This window comes from Myotis nattereri (assembly GCF_964212035.1).
Source record: "Myotis nattereri genome assembly, chromosome: 1".
Lineage (NCBI taxonomy): Eukaryota > Metazoa > Chordata > Mammalia > Chiroptera > Vespertilionidae > Myotis > Myotis nattereri.
In genome coordinates, this window is record NC_138075.1 from 173,130,780 (window position 1) to 173,151,561 (window position 20,782).

Below are 20,782 nucleotides of genomic sequence, written 5' to 3' on the forward strand. Positions count from 1 at the left end.
AAGGCTGCTCAACCCATCACTATGATGTGCACTGACTAGCAGGGGGCAGATGCTCTGACCAGTAGGTTAGCTTGCTGCTGGGGTCCGACTGATCAGGACTGAGCAAGACAAGCTGGACAAGCCCTGGAGCCCTCCTGGGGTCCCTCCCCAGCTGTCCAACCTCTTGCATCCCTCCCCGGCCCCGATTGTGCACCAGTGGGGTCCCTCAGCCTGGCCTGCGCCCTCTCGAAATCTGGGCTGAGGGTCCCGCCCCCCTCTGAGTGCGTGAATTTTGTGCACCAGACCTCTAGTATTTTATAATATTAAACCACTTCGGTGCTTCTAGGATAAATTCTTTTTCATCATACTGAAGGACTCTTTAAAAGTAGTTTTGCAATTACATTTGCTTGGGTTTTTTAAATCTATGTGCTTAAGTGAAGTTTGTATTATAGTTTCTTATTTCATTCTTTTTTTTTTGAAGGTTTGATATTAAAGTCATCTTAGCTTCATAAAATGAAGTGGACAGCTTTCCATTTTCCCCACTATTTCTAAAACAGCACAGTGCACGTATCATGCCAACTTTCTATTTGTTGAAAGTATGAAAGAACATGCTAGTAAAACTGTTTGGCCCTGAGAAATTTTTGATAGGTAATTTTTAAAAATTACATTTTCCAGTTTCTTTTATGGTTAGTAATATATTCAGGTTTTAAGATATTTGAAGATTTATGATTCCAGAAAAGATTACTTTATATAAATATTCTAATATAAAATCAAAAGATAAATTTTGTTATTGTCTTACATTTTATATGTCTATCTGGTATTATATTATTTTCATTAGCAGTTTTCTTTATCTTTATTTTTCCTTTGTCTCTGTGAGATCTTTCAGAGGCTTCTCTATCTTATTTTTAAATTAAAATTGTTAAATTAAAATTCTTTAAATTCTAACCTATTAACCTAACAATAGTAATAATCTACTTAAAATTCAATATAGCCATAGCCATATTTCTAAATAGGGAGCATATATGCTGTTCTCCACAAACCCCAGGAATGTATAAAGTATTGTTCATTTAAGTAAACAAGGTCAACTGCAGCTCTTCTTGTCCTTCTTATCTCAAGTCTAAACCGTACATGTTCATGTAGACTTTCTTGTAGGTGTGTGAATCCACTTGCCATTTTTATTTTTTCCTCATCTGGGTTTCTGGCTGTGAAATTGTATTGGAATTTTGTTCTCCTTTATCTCCGTATTTCCTAAGCTTTTTCTAATCCTTTATTCCCCACTCCTTCCCTTATGCTCCCAAATTTCCTTTCCAGGACTTCCATTCAGACCCATCCATTTCTTCTCCTTTTCCTTCAGGTCAACTAATGCTATATTTTATCACCTAGTTGTAAGTATCAATATCTTGACTGGCAGAGTTTACCTTATTAGGAGTTGATTCTGAATCTTAGGCTTCTGGGGACCCACCGTAGTGTCTTTGAAATGTGTGTGTGCTTCTGGGAAAGCATGAGAGTGCATCTGAAATGAATGTGATCTTGTGTGCCTGCTTAGTTCACAGCCCATGCTAAAGACTAAGTGAGGAGACACTGTTATGTTTCTTCTAGGTCAGTGATGGTGAACCTTTTGAGCTCGGTGTGTCAGCATTTTGAAAAACCCTAACTTAACTCTGGTGCCGTGTCACATATAGAAATTTTTTGATATTTGCAACCATAGTAAAACAAAGACTTATATTTTTGATATTTATTTTATATATTTAAATGCCATTTAACAAAGAAAAATCAACCAAAAAAAATGAGTTCGCTTGTCACCTCTGACACGCATGTCAGAGGTTCGCCATCACTGTTCTAAGTGATAGCAGTAGCCCTTTGGGTGTCCTCACTGCTAGTCTTCTGCCTTCCAACTCCCCCACCCATCCCACCCATCACCACTTCCCCACCCTCTGGTTGGAGGGACCCCTCTTAAGCTCTAAAATATCTGTAGTATCGTTTAAGGTCACTGACGGTCAAGCCCTCATTTGCCTGTTGGAACTTGCTTTCTGCATCCCCTCTGAATGTGTAATACCTTAAGGAAAATGGATTTTATGCTGTTCCCTTTAGCTGGAGTTTCTCTCTTTCCTCGGACCTCCTATAATCACTTTATTTCTTATTTCTACTGTTGAACTTACCACAGTCTACCAGGCATCTGTGTTAGGCCTTTTTTCCTTCATTAAAACGTCATCTCCACAAGGGCCACAAGCATCTTTTCTCTTCTTCTTTTGATCCCCATGGAATTACATCAAATGGGATCCTTCAGTAAATGTTTTTCAACTGAGCCGAATGTTATGTCAAACAGAATCAGGTAGTATACTGCCCCGACAGGCTGGAGTTATCAAGAGCAGATTAATGAGGGCTGTAAAGTCAAGGTGGCTGTTCATAAGCAGAGAACTCCAGGAGGGTGGGGCTGGAGCGGGTAGCAGGCCTGGAAACAAGTGAGGCAGAAGGATCTTTTCTTTTTGGGCACAAGGTGGCAGGCTATGCCCATGTCAGACACCACATATAAGGCAGCTTTGTGAGGCTGATATTTTCTGTCCTATTTTGGAAATGCATGTTTATTTAAAAAAAAAAAAAAAAAAGCAAAGCTCGTGCAGCATCATGGCTGAAACCCGGGTGTAGCTGAAGCCCAGACCCGAGCAGGCCGGCCGCTGTGCTTCCAGGTCTCGGCGCCTTCCAGGTTGGACTCCTGCCAGAGCCCCACAGTAACGCACTGCAGATTTTGAAACAGTGAATTTCCCTTAAAAGGATGAAGAAAATGTGAATAAATGTGCATGAACGCTCAAGCTGGGAGAGAGGAAATACTATCTGACCAGAGGGTTGAAACGCAGTTTCTCCACTAGATAGCAGACGAGGACAGACGACCTGGGAAGGTTCTGCCTATAAACCCAACGAAAACATTAGTTTTCTCTAGAAGCTCATTTTTCCCCTTTAAAACGCCAAGTGTTTTTCATGTGTTCAGACCATTCACATGTATCAGTCTGATATAATCTGGGATATAAGTAGCAGCTTTACTTCAATTCATGTGTATGCAATTTCAATTCAGATACAGTTTCCTTCACTTCATTCATTGCCTCTAGTTGTGTGTGTGTGTGTGTGTGTGTGTGTGTGTGTGTGTGTGTACGTGCACCAAATTGTCTTTTATTAAAAAAAAATTGCTAGGAATAGTTTATTCTGGAATTCTGCCTAAGTTATTGGATGATATGTTAAGTCTTTCCATTAATACTGATTTCTGTTATACTTGGAAGATGGAGAATAAATTAGGGGGAAAAGATAATCCTTGTTTTCAGGTTCCCTTATCATTTCATTCAGGTTCTTTTTCTCTTTGTGTGGAAGTGAGGTAGAAATGAGAACATGGTGATTTGTTTCTGTGCCGGAAGCCGGTCCATCCTTGTTGCTTGACACAGTCGCTGCAGGGAAGAAACATCTGCACAGCATATGTTTCAAGGAACCTGGCATATATGGCACACTGTTCTTAATATGTTTGCTCCCCCTCAACCCTATGTGTTTTAACCAGGGCCACCTCCCCGAGAAAGGCTGTTTCCCCAGGTGGGGATGTTGGGGATTGACGGGACTGGAGTTGGGGATTGACGGGACTGGGGAGGGGAATGAATCAGTAAAACCCCCTAGTGTTACAAAATACCATGTACTACTTATGAAGAACTTAGACTAAGATTGTTGGCAATAAATGTGGGACTTGTTGGGCCCACATCCCCAGGGGTCTGCCCACCAGGGAAAGCACCAAAGCCTATACCCCTGGAGACCCACCGACACAGGGCAGTCCCAGGGAAGGCAAGCAGTGAGGCTGGGAGGACATAACCTTTACTGGGTAGGATAATCTCTTCAGTCACCTCCTTGTAGTTTATCAGTAGAGCAGTAGAATAGTGACCTTGGAATAGCCCTTATAATGGAGCACAGAGATTAACCTAGACAAGATTAAAATAAACAGAACTAGATAGAGACAGGATTTTTGGCAAAGGTCAGATAAGAAACTATGGACATGAAACAAGGAACTGTAGAAGGTTAAGGGAGGACCCAAAACATACCATTATGTGACTATAGAGGCATGTTTATCGAATCAAATGGTATAAATACAGATGTAACAGGACAATAAATAGAGAACCTGGTTATGCTGATCAACTGAATGCTGTCTCTGTGTCATTCATTCTTTACCAACTCCGTCCACACCTTTGGGAACCCCAGGACCTGCTGGGGCTGGACCCCAACATTTCTGGAAATACCATTTGCCTTCTGCGAAGCTGGGGATGTGCAGCAGAAGAGAGTGCAGCAGGCTGAGCAGCAAGGTATGTTTGCCAGAGCAGAGGGCCTTCAGAGAAGAAGGAAACAATGGCTTAGGCAGCTCGCGAGCTTTATTCAGCAGGTGGACTTCACAGCACTGCCTTTGCCAGGCGCAGGACTAAGCTGTTGTCTCTGAAATGAACCGACAGAGCCAACAGACTTTTCTTATTGATCATTTATTACAGATTACGATATGAGAGATACTGTTTGTTTTCCTATCTGCAGAGCAACAGCAAGAGAGGCTTCACATTCACAAACTACTTTTAAATGATGCCTATTCAAATGCTACCTATTCCATAAATCCTTAATGATTTTTTTCCCTTAAAAAAGCATCATGATTTTCAATAGAATTTCATAAAGCATCATAACGTTGGATAGAATTTCATACCATGACCATAAACATAGCCACAGTTCTGCCCAAGAGGCTGCGTTTCTAGACTTCCTCCGCTCCCTGCCCCGCCAGTCTTCACCTTCACCGAGTCCGCTACCGGGTGGCCCTCCTTCACGCTCAGGTCTGGTCAAGTCGGGGGTGTCTGGGGATTTGAACTTGATCCTGCTGGGAGTTCCTAGTGGCCTAGTCCCCATCGCTCTCGCTGGAGCTGGCGCTGTCAGAGGAGTCACTGCTGCCGTGCTTTCTGGGGGGCCTCACCCTCCTGCTGGGGTGGGATTTTCTGTGAGCCCAGGAGCCCCTTCTCCGCGGCAGACCCTGACCCCAGGTGGAGCTGTTCTGCCTGTGGGGTCCGTGCTGATTTCTCCCACTGTGTGTGGGTACAGTGCCCTCATTATTGGGGTCACTGTGGGGACCTATTTCACTTTTAATGTCATTGCCAAGGCCCTGATGGGGAATGAGCCGGCCTGGGCTTTTGCTCTTATGAGGAAACCTTTGCTTTTCACTCGCGCTCACTTGGTTCCTGTTAGAATGTTCCGTGCCTTTCCTACTCCCCGCTTTGCCATTTCTCGGGATTTCATTATAATTCGCACTTTCAGCAACGTCGCGACTGCCTTCTCGTCTTTTCTCTTTTGGGGGTACATGAGGGTAATGAAACTCCACTTTCCCTCGGTGAGCATTTTGGCCGCCTGCATCCACTCTGTTTCCTTCTTTTCCAGGGAGTTCCCTGAAATTGGTGCTCCCTGTGATGTCGTTGCTGCCCCCCACGAGGCTGACATCGGCGGTGTTGGCCTCTCGTGCTGTTTCGCCCCGGGTTCCAATGGCACTTCTGCCATCTTCTGCTCTCTCTGGGATTTCGTTATAACCCGGGCCTCCCGCTTCGGGGTCAATCGTCTCTGCTTCCCCCGGGCCGGAAAGCTCTGTTTGAATATCTGCACCCTCCAGGTCAGGACCCATAGCTTCTCCTTTACCTGAAACGTCCTTAAAAGGCTGGCCATCTCCACTGAAAGGAGGGATACCGTCCCCCCTCTCTTGAAGATCTGGATAACCGCTGCCTTCGAAATCACTGGGGATTTTTTTGAGTGTGGGGAACTGTTTTAGATAGTCTGTGTTGTATTGGATGTGGTGCGTGCTTTTGCCTTTGGCTGGAATATTGGGAGCTTGCGGATCTCTTTGATGATTCTTCTTACCTTTTGAGGGGGTTTTAGCATGGTTTGCACTTGCTGGAATTTTGCTTGGAACATTCCTGGGTTTGATATCATTGTTTTCGTCCCCTAATGGCTCAATCACAGCTCCTGGCGCCATTATAAGTTGTGTATTATTTCTGGTGAGAGCTGCTCCATATTCTTCTTGGTCATGAAGTCCGCTGAGAGCATCCTCTCCATCCTCAGACCCGTTATTCCCAGTGGATGCGGGGTAAATGGGCATCTGTAGGTCATTGTGGGCGTTATCTTTGTGACTAATACTATAGTCTTCATTTGTTGTCTGTCTATTTTCAAAAAGATTTGGGGATTTACTAATTTGGTTATTGTTATCAACTCCAAGGAGGGACACGTCTTTCTCTCTCTCTTTGGCAATGCTGTCTTTAAGTGCTGGCTCTTGATTTCTTCTCTTGCCAGAAAGGTGAAGAGCGATATTGTCTTTGTTTCTTTCTTCCTGGTAAAGTGTAATTTTTAACATAAAGTGATTATTTTATGTTAACTTTTAAAAATCAAATAATTCTTAGGAGACATATATTTAAAAAAAACAACTAGATTCTTAACACAAAGATTCTATTAACTCAAGAGAGGTTTGTTAGTAGAGCTAATTCTGGAATGGCCAACGCAGGTTTTATGGAGAAAGAGGGATGAACAAGGTTTGAAGGATGGGCAAGGTTCAGATACATGGAAGGGAAGTGGTGAGAATATTTTAAGAATAAGTTTGCATATTCAAAGGTTTGGAACCAGGAACCATTTGAAAGATACTGTGAATAACACTATAAGTTTAGAGTTGAGAAATCCTAAAGAAGAGAATAAGAAATAAATTTGGAAATGTAGATGATTAGGGCCTGATTTTGAAGGAAGACAGAGTGTGGTCTTCATCTTGTGACTAATGAGTCATTGCAAGTGACAGAGCTCATATTTTTAAAACTTCTCTCCCCTATTCTCATATTCTTCTCTCTCTCCCTCCCCCCTCCCTCAAATATAGTACTGTTCTACTTGAAGGACTGCTTGGTTTTATACATGTACTTTATAAATGTTAGAAGCAGTGAGGAAATTGTTACATCAGCTCACACTTGAATCTCAAGATAAAAATGGCTTATGGACATGCCCTCTATTCTTATGAAGCTGGCTAATATGCAATATACAAAAGTTCCAAATTTTAAGAGCTAATATGAAATGATTTATTTGAGGAGTTATAACATCATTATTCACTAATCTTTTATTTGGCAGGTATATTCTGAAAATAAGAGTTTGCAATTAGGAAAAAATATACTAGAAAAAACTTTATAGTGAGTTGTTTTTAAGTAAGAAGTATTTTATTTTTTAATATATATTTTTATTGATTTTGGAGAGGAAGGGAGAGGGAGAGAGAGATAAAAACATCAATGATTTGAGAGAATCATTGATTGGCTGCCGACTGCACGTCCCCCACTGGGGATGGAGCCCACAGCCTGGGCATATGTCCTGACTGGGAATTGAACTGTGACCTCCTGGTTCATAGATCAAAGCTCAACCACCAAGCCATGCCACCCTGGCAAATACGAAGTATTTTAAACATTTGACTTATTTTAAGACATTAAATCTTGGCAAGTTTTACATGGACATTTATATTTCCCTTTGCAATCAAGTTCGTTTGCTTATTGCTAATTATTCTTTTGAGTTTAAGCAGGTGCATGAGAAAATCATTAGATTATAATAATTCCTTCTTACCTTTCCTCTCTCTGTATTCTGAAGTGAGAAGTTTTATTTTACATTTAGTGCTTTTACTGCTTTTAAATCAGTAGCAGATTTACTAATGAATTCTGTGCGTTTTACTAAAGACTGAACAGAGTTCTTTTATGAGTGAAAACATAAAATAACTTTTAAATTGTTTTGCGTGGTTTTCAATTATTTTTGCACTTGCTTGTGTTAACTGATTGCCTGATGGTTGCACTGTTGACTGTGCGATGATCTCTGTGTCAGTTGGCTGCTCTGCTTTCCTCTGCTCTGTTTTTCTATCTGTGCACCTTCACTTATACTATTCTTTTCGTGGATATGGCCTCTCCCAGCCACTTGCTTGCTCAAATCCTACTCATCCTCCACAGCTCAACTACTCCCATTATGTACTTTTCCCTGAACACCCAGCTAGGAACTAATCTTTTTCTAATCCAAGCCCAGAAGCATACTATTCTGAGTACCTCTTATGTAGCACTTTGCACATTCTGTCTGGGGTTAATGATTTTTGTAAGTGCCATTTGTTTCCTTTATAATTCTAACGTCCTGGAGAGAGAGAATTAAGTTCTCTCAATCATTTCATTTCACATAACATCTGGCACAGTAGGAAGTGCTCAATACATAGGTGTTCCAACAAGTAAGTTTAACAGGAAGTTAGTCTTAGAGATGCATCTGCAGAATATCAAGCAGAACAAAACAACATTCTGAAGGGAAACTACAACTTCCATGGGAAATGAAGCCAGATTTGGGAAAAAGTAAGTAGTCCTTTTTGCTGATGGCATTTTAAGCTGCATCCAGCTCCTTGGCCAATGAATTTACAAGAAGGAACTGAATGAAAAGAATTATTGTTCCATTCCAGAGACAAGGCCCTTATTCTTTCTCTTCTGAACATCCTGACACAGATGGTGTCCTCTGTGCAATGCATTTAAGGGACATTAGAAGGTGTCACTCTTTAGGCCCAAATGACCTCTCATCCTCACCGTTAGAGCATATAGTACCAGAAAACCTCCCCATAAAACACCAAGCATTAATCAGAAGCAATAAACCAAAAAAAATTTCATGGGTGTCCGGGGTCCACCAGTACCACACCTGGCTCGACAGGTCCTGAAGGTGGGCAAGGCTTGGGCCAGGGCCTGGGTGGGCCACCTATTTCTGGAACACCGAGTCCCACAGCACAGCCGCCTGAGGAGCCTGGGGTGTGAGGGAAGGACAAAGGCACCGGCCGCAGACCAAAACCCCAGAGCAGGAGAAAAGCAAACTCTGTCCCCCTAGAATTCGTCATAGTTTGACTCCTGATAAGGATCATCACTCAGAAATTCAGCTTACCTTTATGTCCGTTTGATTTTTCCTCCCAGGTGATGTGTAAACATACTTGAAAATATAATACCCATGTTTCTCATGGTGACCCTTGTAGGTGACCTACAAAAATACAACATTCTATTAAGATGGGGTTATCTCTGACTACGAAGTTTCCTGGCTCTCTTTTTGATAGTACAGGTATTTTAAAATTTGGGCAAAGTGTAATTCTGCCTCTCACAAAGGTAGTTCTTCCTATAACCACAGGAGGGCGCGTGTCCACCAGTCCCTGCAGGTAGCCTGTTCCTTTCTTTTCTGCATGTCTCTAAATCCTTTTTCCTTAAGGATGACTATCAACTGCCCTCTCTCCCTGGTGTATCAATTTGATGACCACATTTCAGTGGAAATGGAGCACTTGGAATATTTTCAGGTGGGAGGGGGCAGGGGATTGGAAGAAAAGCAGATTTTACAATATACATGTCTGATGTCAAATTGGCAAAACTCGCAGCATGAAAATCCAGGCTCTTAAATTTGCAGTTTTTGCCTTTGTATTTTCCACGGAGACAGAGAACAGAACATTGTTAGTTCTTGGAAGGGAATTTTCGGAGACTGCCAGAAGAAGCCCTGGCAGGCAGGAGTAAGCTGCAATTTGGTGACCTGAGAAGCGGAGGGGGCTTGTTTAACTTTCCGGATGCAGACGGAAACCCACTCCAAGTAAACGGAACTCCCCTTATGGCTCAGCCATGCTCTTTCCTTTGTTTTCTCCCTCATTTATTGCTCTGTTCTCCTGTACACGTGTGGGAAAATGGTGTTCGCTAATAACAATATCCCAGGATTTTTACTAGCTTATCCCTCTGAAAGAAGAAATCATATTGAAGATAAATCTCCCATTTAGAATGCTTTTCTCTTTTCTGTCACACACTGTGACGGAATTAAAGTGCCAAAGTTATGGTGTATGATTTTGTGCTTTCACCCTAAGTACACAAGACTATTTCTGACAGTTAACATTTCCTCTGACTGACTTTTTCCTTTACAGAGCTGAAATGGATTTATTTGAGAAGAATAACTCTGTTTACCCTCTGTTCTTCCACACAGTCTTGCCTAGTTTTCTCAGCCTGTGGTTGAACCGTCTGAAAGGAAACAAGAAATAAAACTTCACCAAACATCCATTCTTTCATTCATGTCTTCAAATAGCAAATCTTTTATTTTTCTCTCACTGGGTTGTACCACTTGATGTGGGAAATCATCCTGACCAGAAAGGATGGGTACACTCAGCACATTAATATTTGTCTCAGTGCTACAAGCGGGTGCCCGCACACCTTCCCCACAGGGAGATGATGCCATCGCCATTACAGAACGACACTGTTGCATAAATTCAGTAATGGTGCCCAGCCAGTGTGGCTCAGTGGCTGAGCATCAACCTATGAACCAGGACAGTGGTCGGCAAACTCATTAGTCAACAGAGCCAAATATCAACAGTACAATGATTGAAATTTCTTTTGAGAGCCAAATTTTTTAAACTTAAACTATATAGGTAGGTACATTGTTATTAACTTAATTGAGTACTCCTAAGCTGGCCTTTGCTAAAAACGTCCTCAATCTGAGGGGTCGACCTCAGCGAACATACCCCCACTTCATCTAACGCCACTTCTTCAAAATAGACTCGCCCAGGCTGAAAACTGACTTCTGTGCATGGGCCACGAAGTTTCAATCACACTGTACGTGCGTGCCCGCATGTGTTATTTTGTGGAAGAGCCACACTCAAGGGGTCAAAGAGCCACATGTGGCTCACGAGCCACGGTTTGCCGACCAGTGAACCAGGAGGTCACGGTTTGATTCCTGGTCAGGGCACATGCCTGATTGTGGGCTCGATCCCCAGTGGGGTGTGTGTGCACGAGGCAGCCGATCAATGATTCTCTCTCATCATTGATATTTCTCTCTCTTTCCCTCTCCCAATAAAAATACATTTAAAAAAATTCAGTAATGGCTTTGTGAGTTCAGATAGGCTGCCGCTGGTTATCCTGCAAGAGTAAAGCCACGGCCCTGCATGGAAGGGGAGGTACCACACCTGAGGATGGGACTTTATCGTGCCAGTCACCTGGGCAGATATTTCTTTCAGGGAAAGGAAAACGGGGCAACCTGCAGATTGGGACAAAATACTTCTCTTGATCTGTCATGAAAGTGTCGAAATATCTTGAGGGTACCGGGGGTTGGGGGGTGGGGGGTGGAGCGGAGTAAGAGAAAGGCCAGAAATTAAAAAGACATAGACCCAGGGATCTTGTTCCAAGTTTTTGGGGTAAAATTTAGGTGTCACAGGAGAGCATGCAGAAGAAGACCTGAGAATTCTGGAGCGAGCTCACCATGGAAGCAACGGGCATACCAATTCTTTTAGTCTTGGTATTTTTATTTCCTTATTTATTTCTGAAATTCCTGTTATCTCAGATGTGGCCAGAGGAGCCAATGGGTGGGACTGGTTTGTGTCTGACTGTGTATGCTGAAGGGGAAACGGGCATCATGGTGGTGTCAGTCGTGTAAGAGAGAAAACCCTTAAGGGAAAGAGAGTATTATACCTGACTAAGCCTTAGAATTCTGTATTTCCCAGCAGTAAGATATGAGCAGTACCCTGCTTGCTTTCAGATACCGTACTTCTGCTCTCTCTGTGATGATCCCTACGCATGACATTTTCTGAGTTACTTTGCCATCTGGCTCTAGTCTGGGCTTGGCTGATGGGAGACGCACCTGAGACTGAAGGGTAGAAGGAGAAGCCAAGGTATGTTCTTCCCTGATCTCCCCATTTGGGCTGCATCTCTAGGATTGGATGCATCTCTTTTGGGGCCACCACGTCCTTCCTTGTTCCTCCAGCCCAAGGCAGTCTTCATGTTGCTCCATCACCCTTGGTTGGCCCTTTCTATTCATCCTGTACTTTGTACTGTTCTCCAAATAGAACCCTCCCTACTGAAATCCCTGTCATGAATTCTGCTTTCCTGACTGAACCCTGCCTGACGAAATCATCTTAGAAATAAACTCAGAATGTTCGTAAAAGTGCTCTATTGGCTGAGCTATAAGGCAGATCTGATTGACATGCCATTTCATTCTAGAAACAACAAAAGTTAGCCAATTATAGATACAGAGAACAAACTGGTGGCTGCCAGAAGGGAGGAGGTAGAGGGACGGGCAATATAAGTAAAGGGAATTAAGAGGTACAAACTTCCAGTTATAAAGTAAGGCAGGGACATGTACAGCCTAGGGAACATAGGCAATAATATTGTAATAACTTTGTATGGGGACGGTCTTTTTTGTGGTGATCATTTTATAATGTATCAGAGTATTGAATCACTATTTTGTAAACCTGAAACTAATATAATATCGTATGTCAATTATAATCCAACTTTTAAAAGACAGAGAAATACACATTAAATAAATATTGAAATACAATTTTATACTCAGTGGATGGGGATCTAGAAGGAAGGGTAGTATGATACATATTGGTGGTGAGAATATGAAGATGTATAGCACTTGGGGAAGAAAATATGGCAATATCTAAGGGAAAAAAACCAGTCCCTCTACTCAATACTTCTATTCTCAGAAATCTGTCTATTATAGAAAATAAAAGTACAACTCTTGCTCATAAAAATAAAAGCACAAATTTGTATGAAAAAAATACATTGTCGATGACACCTTATATTTATATGGCACTATACAGTTTGTAAACTACTTTCCTGTAAACAGTCTCATCTGATTTCCATAATAATCCCTGTGAGAAAGGAAGCAGAGAAGCAGAGTGGCCTACACTTACACAGCTGGCCGCACTAGTGCAAGTTAAGGAGATATTTTGACCTAAAGCCTCTTCCTCAAAGTCCCAGGGTTAAAATAATAAATTTCTAAATGGCCTGATATATGGGAAAAAAAACATATTTAATAACAAGAGGTAATGTTCCTATACTTCATACTAAGTGCTTTCAGGCGTCTTTTATCATTTTATCTTTTATTGCCTTTTTTATGTTGGTTCTGAAGTGACCTTGTGCATTTACATTTAGATCTTTGCATCATTTCTCCAAAAATGTCAAAACAGTGAAAACAAATCTGGAAATGGGGCTCCAGGAAGGAGAAAGCATCAAACTTAGATGATTAGATACTAATTTTAAAAAGAAATGACAGTTTGTGGTATTTGGCATCGTCTCAGAGAACATAACACATGCGCATGTATTAAAAACATACTTGATAGGATAGAGTACCTTAATGTAGTTCACAATCATAAATCCTGAACTTATAACAGAGCAACTTATCACAAAGTTGTTAGAGTCAAGTGCAATTGATGAATATTAATTAAATTACATGGCCCAATAATCAATCTTTTCTTCCATTTTTAAATTTTGTTTTTGAAGGAAACCAGAATATGACTCCCACATATACCTCTTTGACATAAAAAATTATTCTGAGCTGAAGGCAATTAAAAAGTAGTAAGGAGAAAAAGTTCCTCCTCTTCTGTCTAAAGGCAAAAAATAAATTCTCCTTTTACTACAAAGAGACTTTTACCATCCAGAACCCACACCTGAGGAATGTGCAAGCAAACCTTGTTAAACTAACCCCAATGTTCTTACTTGAGGACAGTAAGGTCTCCCTGGCCTAGCTGGACCACCCATAGTCCAAACCTTTTTGTCTTGTCAATGCTTCACAAATGTATTGTTTCTTTGTCTAAAAGATAAAATAAAAGCTTCCTGCCCTAGTCGCTTCTTCAGTTCTTCATTCTCTTATAAAGGCTCCCAGTACATATAAAAATTCAATAAAACTTGTATGCTTTCCTCCTGTTAACATATCTTTGTCAGTTAATTTTTCAGACCTTGCCAGGGACCCTGGAAAAGTCGAGAAAACATTTTTTTTCCTCCCCTACAATTTGAATCTGGATTCTAGTTCCAAAACATATGTAAATGACTCAATATATACCAATTTCTGATAACACCAAACTATTATTAACTAATTTAGATAAATGCTCAAATAGAATCTTATATATCTGGGAGAAAATATCATATTTAGCCATTTAGCCATTTATAATTCCAAATTTTGTTTCTATGTCTTTGCAAATCCTCTTTCATTTGAAATTTGCACCCCTCCCCTCTCCCCCGATACCCACTTGGCAGCTCTCCCGTGCATGAATGTAGCCGTGCAATGGAGATGGCATTGTCTCCCACCGGGGAGGAACTCTGGCACCTGCTTTTGACCAGTGGTCACTGGATTGATGTTAACAGCACATTTACTGGAAAATGGTTGGAGAGTGCCACTCCCGCTGTTCCTCGGACCGTGCTGCTCAAAATAGACTCATCCTGGGCTGGTGGGATTGAGCTGGGTCAGCAAGACCCACTTGACCCCCATCATGCCTAAGCACATGCCTGGTGGCCCTGATTGAGCTGAGCCATGTGGGTTGGGCCTGGCAGATGTCTATTTTAAGCAGCACGGCCCCCACAGGTCTGCTGGAGGCTGTCAGCTGAGAGGGGACAAGCTTTTCTCAACTTCTGCTGTCCTCATCCGATGACATGGTTCATGCTTGTCAGCGGGTAACCCAATTGGCCACCCACTCACTCAGGACCTATACTTAAGGACTTCTGGTAACAGAATGACCGCTGGTTTCCATGGTTCTCCAACGGAAAGGTTACTCTGGGAAGTTCGGATGCTTTCCAGACATTATCTAATTGGCACCGTGTCTGCATTGCAGAAAATATCGGTAACGCTCAGCATTTTCACAAGATAATTTAGTCACATCCTGAGGACTCATCTGGGTGAATCAGAGGGGAAAAGAGACACAAAGGAAATTGGAGCTTGATTTGGGGTAAACATGGGGCACTCCCTCCCATCTTTAGCCTCACTGGTGAAGAGGAAATCATGACCAGGATCTCACAGTGTTGAGGTGTTAGAGAATTACAGGAAAGCTCTGCTCCTTTTGTGTTGCCATATATTTACAAAATCTAGCTGTTTAGCCTTAAAATATTCAAGTCATTTTTTTTCTATTTTTAGTAAGATATTGAAAAGTTCTTTTGACATGTTATAATTTGGGTCTCTGAGCCTTTTCTCATTAGTGTTAGGTGATTTGAAACACTGTGGCTGGCTCTTGCTTTTCTCAAAAGTACTCTTTTTGGTGTTTCCTAAAAGGCAGTGTGTGGACGTGCTGAAATTCAGCACTTGTTCATTAAAGGCCTCCTTGGGGGAGGCTTTGGTGTCTAGTGCTGGATGCTTTCTTTTTGCTTCATTATCACTGAACTGGGTAAGAGTTACTAACTTGAAAAGACATTGCTTAAGAGAAAAATAGGTAAAAAGAGCAATAGGTTTTATGACGCGTAACTAAAATGGGAAATGCTTACTGGTGCTGCCCAGGTCAGATGGGATAGAAGCAGTCCCAAGCAGACAATTTGCATCTTTGAGAATCTCTGTAAAAAGACAATATATTTTACCTTAAAGCATTGTCAATTACAAACTGCAGTTCTAAGAAGTAATATAATACAAAAGCATATTCAAACACCCTTCTCCTAGAAGTCCTTTTTTAATTAAAAAACAACAAACTAGGTATAATTTACTTATACCCATGTGTGGATACTTTAATGAAAGTGCTTTCATATGTCTACTTATTCCATGTGAAAATGAAAATTGTCCAATATTATTTTTTTTAATTTTTATTTTTTAATCCTCACCTGAGGGTATTTTTCCATTGATTTTTACAAAGTGGAAGAGAGAGGGAAAGGCAGAGAGAAATATTGATGTGAGAGAAGCACATCGATTGGCTGCTTCCTGCATGAGCTCCAACCAGAGCCTGCAACCAAGGTACACGCCCTTGACCAGAATCGAATCCAAGACGCTTCGGTCCGCAGGCTGACGCTTTATCCACTGAGCCAAACCGGCTAGGGGTGTCCAATATTACTAAGGCAATGAAGTCAGTTCATATAAAAGAATTTTATAGACTTATTTATTTGCTCTATTGTCAGCCTAAACTTTTTCCTTTTGTCTTTAGAGAGAGATCATTTAATTTATTTACTTATATAATTCATAATAACATTAAGTTTAGTATAGCAGCTTATAACATACTCTTTAAATGATTTGCCAGGGTAGCAGGCTCCGTGGTGAGGAATATAATTTTGTCTGCTACCAGACTGGTTCCCCAATATATGTTCTTATATTCATTAGCAATGAATCTGATCTAGTATCCATCCATGGGCTGGAGAGTGAAACAAACGATGTGATATTTATATTGATAGCTATCATATATTAATACTAAAATGAGCCAAGCATTATTCTAAAAATTTTACACTTATTCAATTAATAAAGCCCCATAATATCCCTATGAGTTAGGTGGCATTACTATTCCTGTTTTATATGTTAGGAAATAGACACAGAAAGTCAAGGAACTTGTCCCAGAATTCCCAAGCATAAGGGGCAGAACTGGGATTAATAACTGGCAATGTAGCCAGAGAGCCAGGATTCTTAATCAAAACTTTATGCCACTTGGAATGTTTTCATTCTTTCATTTATTATAGAGAAATCTATATGTAGTTTATTTAAAACCAAATAATATTTGATATTGGGCTCAACAAAATTATGTTTAAAACATTAACATTTAATGGACCAGAATGACAAATCTCAGTAAAAAAGGTGGGGGGAGGGGTTGGGAAGTGATTAACCAAAGAGCATACATGCATATATGCATAACCCATGGACACAGACGGTAGTATGAGAAGGCTTGGGCTGGGGCGGGACCTGGGAGAAGGGGGCAAAGGGAGGAAATGAGGAACATCTGTAATACTGTCAGCAATAAATTTAAAAAAACATTGTCATTTAGCTGTGGATAAAGGTACATGTTCATCCTTCGGTAAATATACTAAAAGGATCTAGTTAGTTCGCTGAAAACTAACTCAAGTGGCCATTAGATTGGAGATAAAAGTCACCGTGGCATTGAGTTACTAATCTGTTGGTTTTACTAAACATTAAGTATTTTACTAAGTACCACACAGACACATAACAACCAATATGAGAAGAAACAATGTATACCACTCTTTGAGAATACTTGGGGGAAAGCACTTTTAATGGGAAAAGAATCATCTAAATAATGTTGTAATCTTCAAACATTTCAGGGTTAAAAACACCTTTTATTTGAAGAAATACATATAACTATTAAATATATTCTAAAATTCTAGGCTATTCTCTTCAAAATTAATATAATTTTAAGAACCTTATTTCTATCTGTAATGTAGCCATCCAAGCATTTTACAGATCAGGACAATACAAGTCACTTATTAAACGACTTAATGCTGAGAAATATCAGTCCAGATGATACCAGCACAGACGAGGTTGGAAAGTATGAATAAGATCACATTATCTTTATCCTGATTTATAAGTGAAGGGGGAGGCACTATTAGAGTCTTTGAGTTATTGTGGATCTTGATAATGCTGACAGTTAACTCAAAGAAGAAATTGCCATCAGTTTTAGCTATTAGTTTCTAGAGCTTGGTAATATAAGACAAAGCACTAAGTATTGCACAGTTGTGCTCAATAGAGAATACCTTCAATTTGCATTTAGTTTCAAAAGTCATCTCTCTACCTGGTTGGCATGCATCCTGAAAATGTAAACAATTGTATTGTAAAGCCATCATGAAAGCCAAATTACCTGGTATCCTGTAGCTTCAGAATACCTGGCTTCTTCTTCAGGATTAGCAGTTTCTGGCATTTTGCTGAAATTTAAAGTTTGTTAGAGTTCCCAATGGCCAATCAGCATGGGCTCACTTAGCACTAGCAAAAACAATTTGTTACCAGTGCCCACAGGCAACCATAGGGGGCAAAGTAATTTTAATCTAAAAATGTTTTTGCGGTGGAAAGCTGCTATCAAATGTTCCAGAAAGTGGGATAAACAGAAAATATAAATACCTCAGTTTGGTGTATCATGTTGTCAGATCATTAAGATTGATTTCAAAACTATTGATTAAGACTGGCTGAATAATTAACAAGTTTTAAAATGGAAAACACTTTAACAATCATTTTATGTAGAAAGTTTATAATTTCAATTTTGTCTAAATTAAATTCAGTAACACTTAAGAAAAATGTTGAGTGCTTGTTGTGTGCCAGCCACTGGGGAAATAGCAGTGAACAAAACAGAAAAAAAAAATCCCTGTCTTCATAGAGTTTATAATCTGGTGGGGAGACAGACACTACACAGAATAAATAAGTAAAATAGAGTGAGTTATATGGTGACACAGACTTAGTCTAAGAAGAAAAAGCATTTCAGGAAGGGGGTGGGGACACTAGGTTAACATTTTAGACAGGGAATCCTGGGAAGGGCTCATTGAGAGGTGACTTTTGAGTAAAGACCTGGAGACATATGACTATCTAAGGCAGGGGTGGGCAAACTTTTTGACTCGAGGGCCACAATGGGTTCTTAAACTGGACCGGAGGGCCGGAACAAAAGCATGGATGGAGTGTTTGTGTGAACTAATATAAATTCAAAGTAAACATCATTACATAAAAGGGTACGGTCTTTTTATTTTTTTAGTTTTATTCATTTCAAACGGGCCGGATCCGCCCCGCGGGCCGTAGTTTGCCCACGGCTGATCTAAGGGAAGAGCATTCTAGTCAGAAGGAAGAGGAAGAGGAGGGCCCAGAGGCAAGAGCCTGCTCGCTTCTTCCAGAAACAGAGAAGAGGTCAGCTTGGCTGAAGGGACTGACAAGGGGAATAACGGGAAATGAGGTCAGAAAGGCATCAGGTGGCAGGTGATAAAGGGCCTATGGCTCATGGCAAGGCTTTGGTAGGAGAAGGCAGCCCTTGGAGGTTTGGGGCAGAAGAGTGACTGAGGGAGCAAATGAGATAGGAATAGGCAGAGGCCGGCTGGGAAGCTCTTTGGGTAATGTGAGGAAGAGCTGATGGGACGTGAACCAGAGTGGTAGCAGAAGGGGTGGGGAGAAGTGGGTATGTTCTGAATGTATTTTGAAAGTAAAGGCAATAGAATTTGGTGATGCATGAGATGTGGGTAGTGAGAGAAAGTCAAGAATGAAGATGATACCAAGTTTTTTGTTTTGAGCAACTGGAAGGATGAAGCTGCCTTTTATTGATATGGGGGAAACTGCAGAAGAAGTGGTTTGGGGGAAATATTGACAGCTTGGGTTTGACTATGAATGTTATAAAGTGGTCAGTTGAGGATACTGACTTTCTGAGTAGGTGGACACAGTATACCATATGGGAATATGCTTTTCTAGGACAATTGCCTGCTCTTCTGTTTTGCCCAATCTGGTTGTCAAAATCATAATTGCAATAGTTCAAGGGGTTCCAGTCAGTCTAAAAATATTATAATACCTTGAGGGGTAACTTATATTAGGAATCTGTGTGAAACATCAATAAAAGGTAACAAGTGTTCTTTATGACATACCAAGTGATGAGAACTACCTATAAACACAATTTTAACAGACCATAAATGATATCTAATGAGAGTTAAGTATAAACTCCCAATTTCTCCTTACTTCCTGTTTAGACAAAGAGAAAGAAATGAAACAAACAAATAGCCCTTGGATAGCTGTAGCTGAGAGAATGGTGTCTTTTCTAGTTCAGTCTAATCCCTGTTTTTGCTTCATCCAAATTCTGAAGCTCCTCTTCTGAGCAGCTGGAGCTGGTTTTTAAAACACTTGCTGGGACTAAAATTTGAGCTATTGAGCTAGGGCCACTGTTGACTCTCAGTCATTCACCGTGGATTTTGGAGTATTTAAACATTGTCATTGACAATGGAAACCTTTAACTTAATTATATTTAGAATCAAACTTACCTGAGTTCTAGTACTGACTTGCTGGGTCAGTTGCCTAAGCAACTAAATTGAGCTTCTGTAAGCCTCAAGTTTGCCATCTGAAAACAGGGGGAGCATAGTAATAAGCTAAATTTTCATTGAGTGGTTACTCTGGTCCAAGTATTATTTTAAATGTGGTACATTGCCCTAACCAGTTTGGCTCAGTGGCCAGAGCATTGGCCTGCGGACTGAAGGGTCTTGGGTTCAGTTTCGGTCCAGGTCACATTCCTGGGTTACAGGCTCAATCCCCAGTAGGGGGCATACACTCCTGACTTAAATGGCAGCCAATCAATGATTCTCTGTCATCATTGATGTTTTTATCTCTCTCTCCCTCTCCAAAATCAATAAATATATATCCATATAATAAAAGCCTAAGCAACCATTATCATGGAACGACCAGAACAACCTGTCGCTATGATGTGCACTGACCACTAGGAGGCAGACATTCACCACAGGAGCCGCCCCCTAGTGGTCAGTGCGCTCCCACTGGGGGAGCACCACTCAGCCAGAAGCCAGGCTCATGGCTGGCGAGCGCAGCAGTGGTGGCGGGAGCCTCTTCTGCCTCCACAGCAGTGCTAAGGAGCAGCAAGCCAAGCGCTAAGGAGCAGTGAGCAGGTGGGTGGTAAGGAGTGAGGGGTCCCGGACTGTGAGAGGGCGCAGGCCGGGCTGAGGGATCACCCCCCCCCATTGCACAAATTTTGTGCACCAGGCCTCTAGTATATATTTAAAAAGAGTAAACTATAACTGTCTTTAATAAATAAATAAGGTGCATTAACTCATTAATGTTTACAAGAGCTCTATACTGCAGGTGCTGCTATTATCACTCTGATTTTAGTGATGAGGCATAAAGCAGTAAGGTGACTTGCTTAGGGTCACATATCTAGCATGTATAAAAAGCCATAATATGTAATCAGGCAATCTGACTCCGAAGTGAGGTTTGAAAACCACGACACCATACTGTCTCAGAAAGTCAGCATAAACATTTAAATGAACAAATGTTTACACGGTGCTTAGTCCAGCACCTAATTCTAAATTAAATGGTAAATAAATAACAGCTATCCATCCCACCCAGTCTT

At 41.1% G+C, this 20,782-nt stretch overlaps 1 protein-coding gene across 1 annotated transcript; it reads right to left on the minus strand.

The window, feature by feature from the left end:
- Positions 1–4,876: 4,876 nt before the first annotated feature.
- On the minus strand, positions 4,877–15,308 carry MEPE (matrix extracellular phosphoglycoprotein; the record flags this gene model as incomplete). Its single annotated transcript, XM_081111579.1, has 4 exons — positions 4,877–6,346; positions 8,932–9,024; positions 9,978–10,031; positions 15,255–15,308. The coding sequence occupies 4 exons, from the start codon at positions 15,306–15,308 to the stop codon at positions 4,877–4,879; spliced, it is 1,671 nt and encodes a 556-aa protein (XP_080967705.1).
- Positions 15,309–20,782: the final 5,474 nt, after the last annotated feature.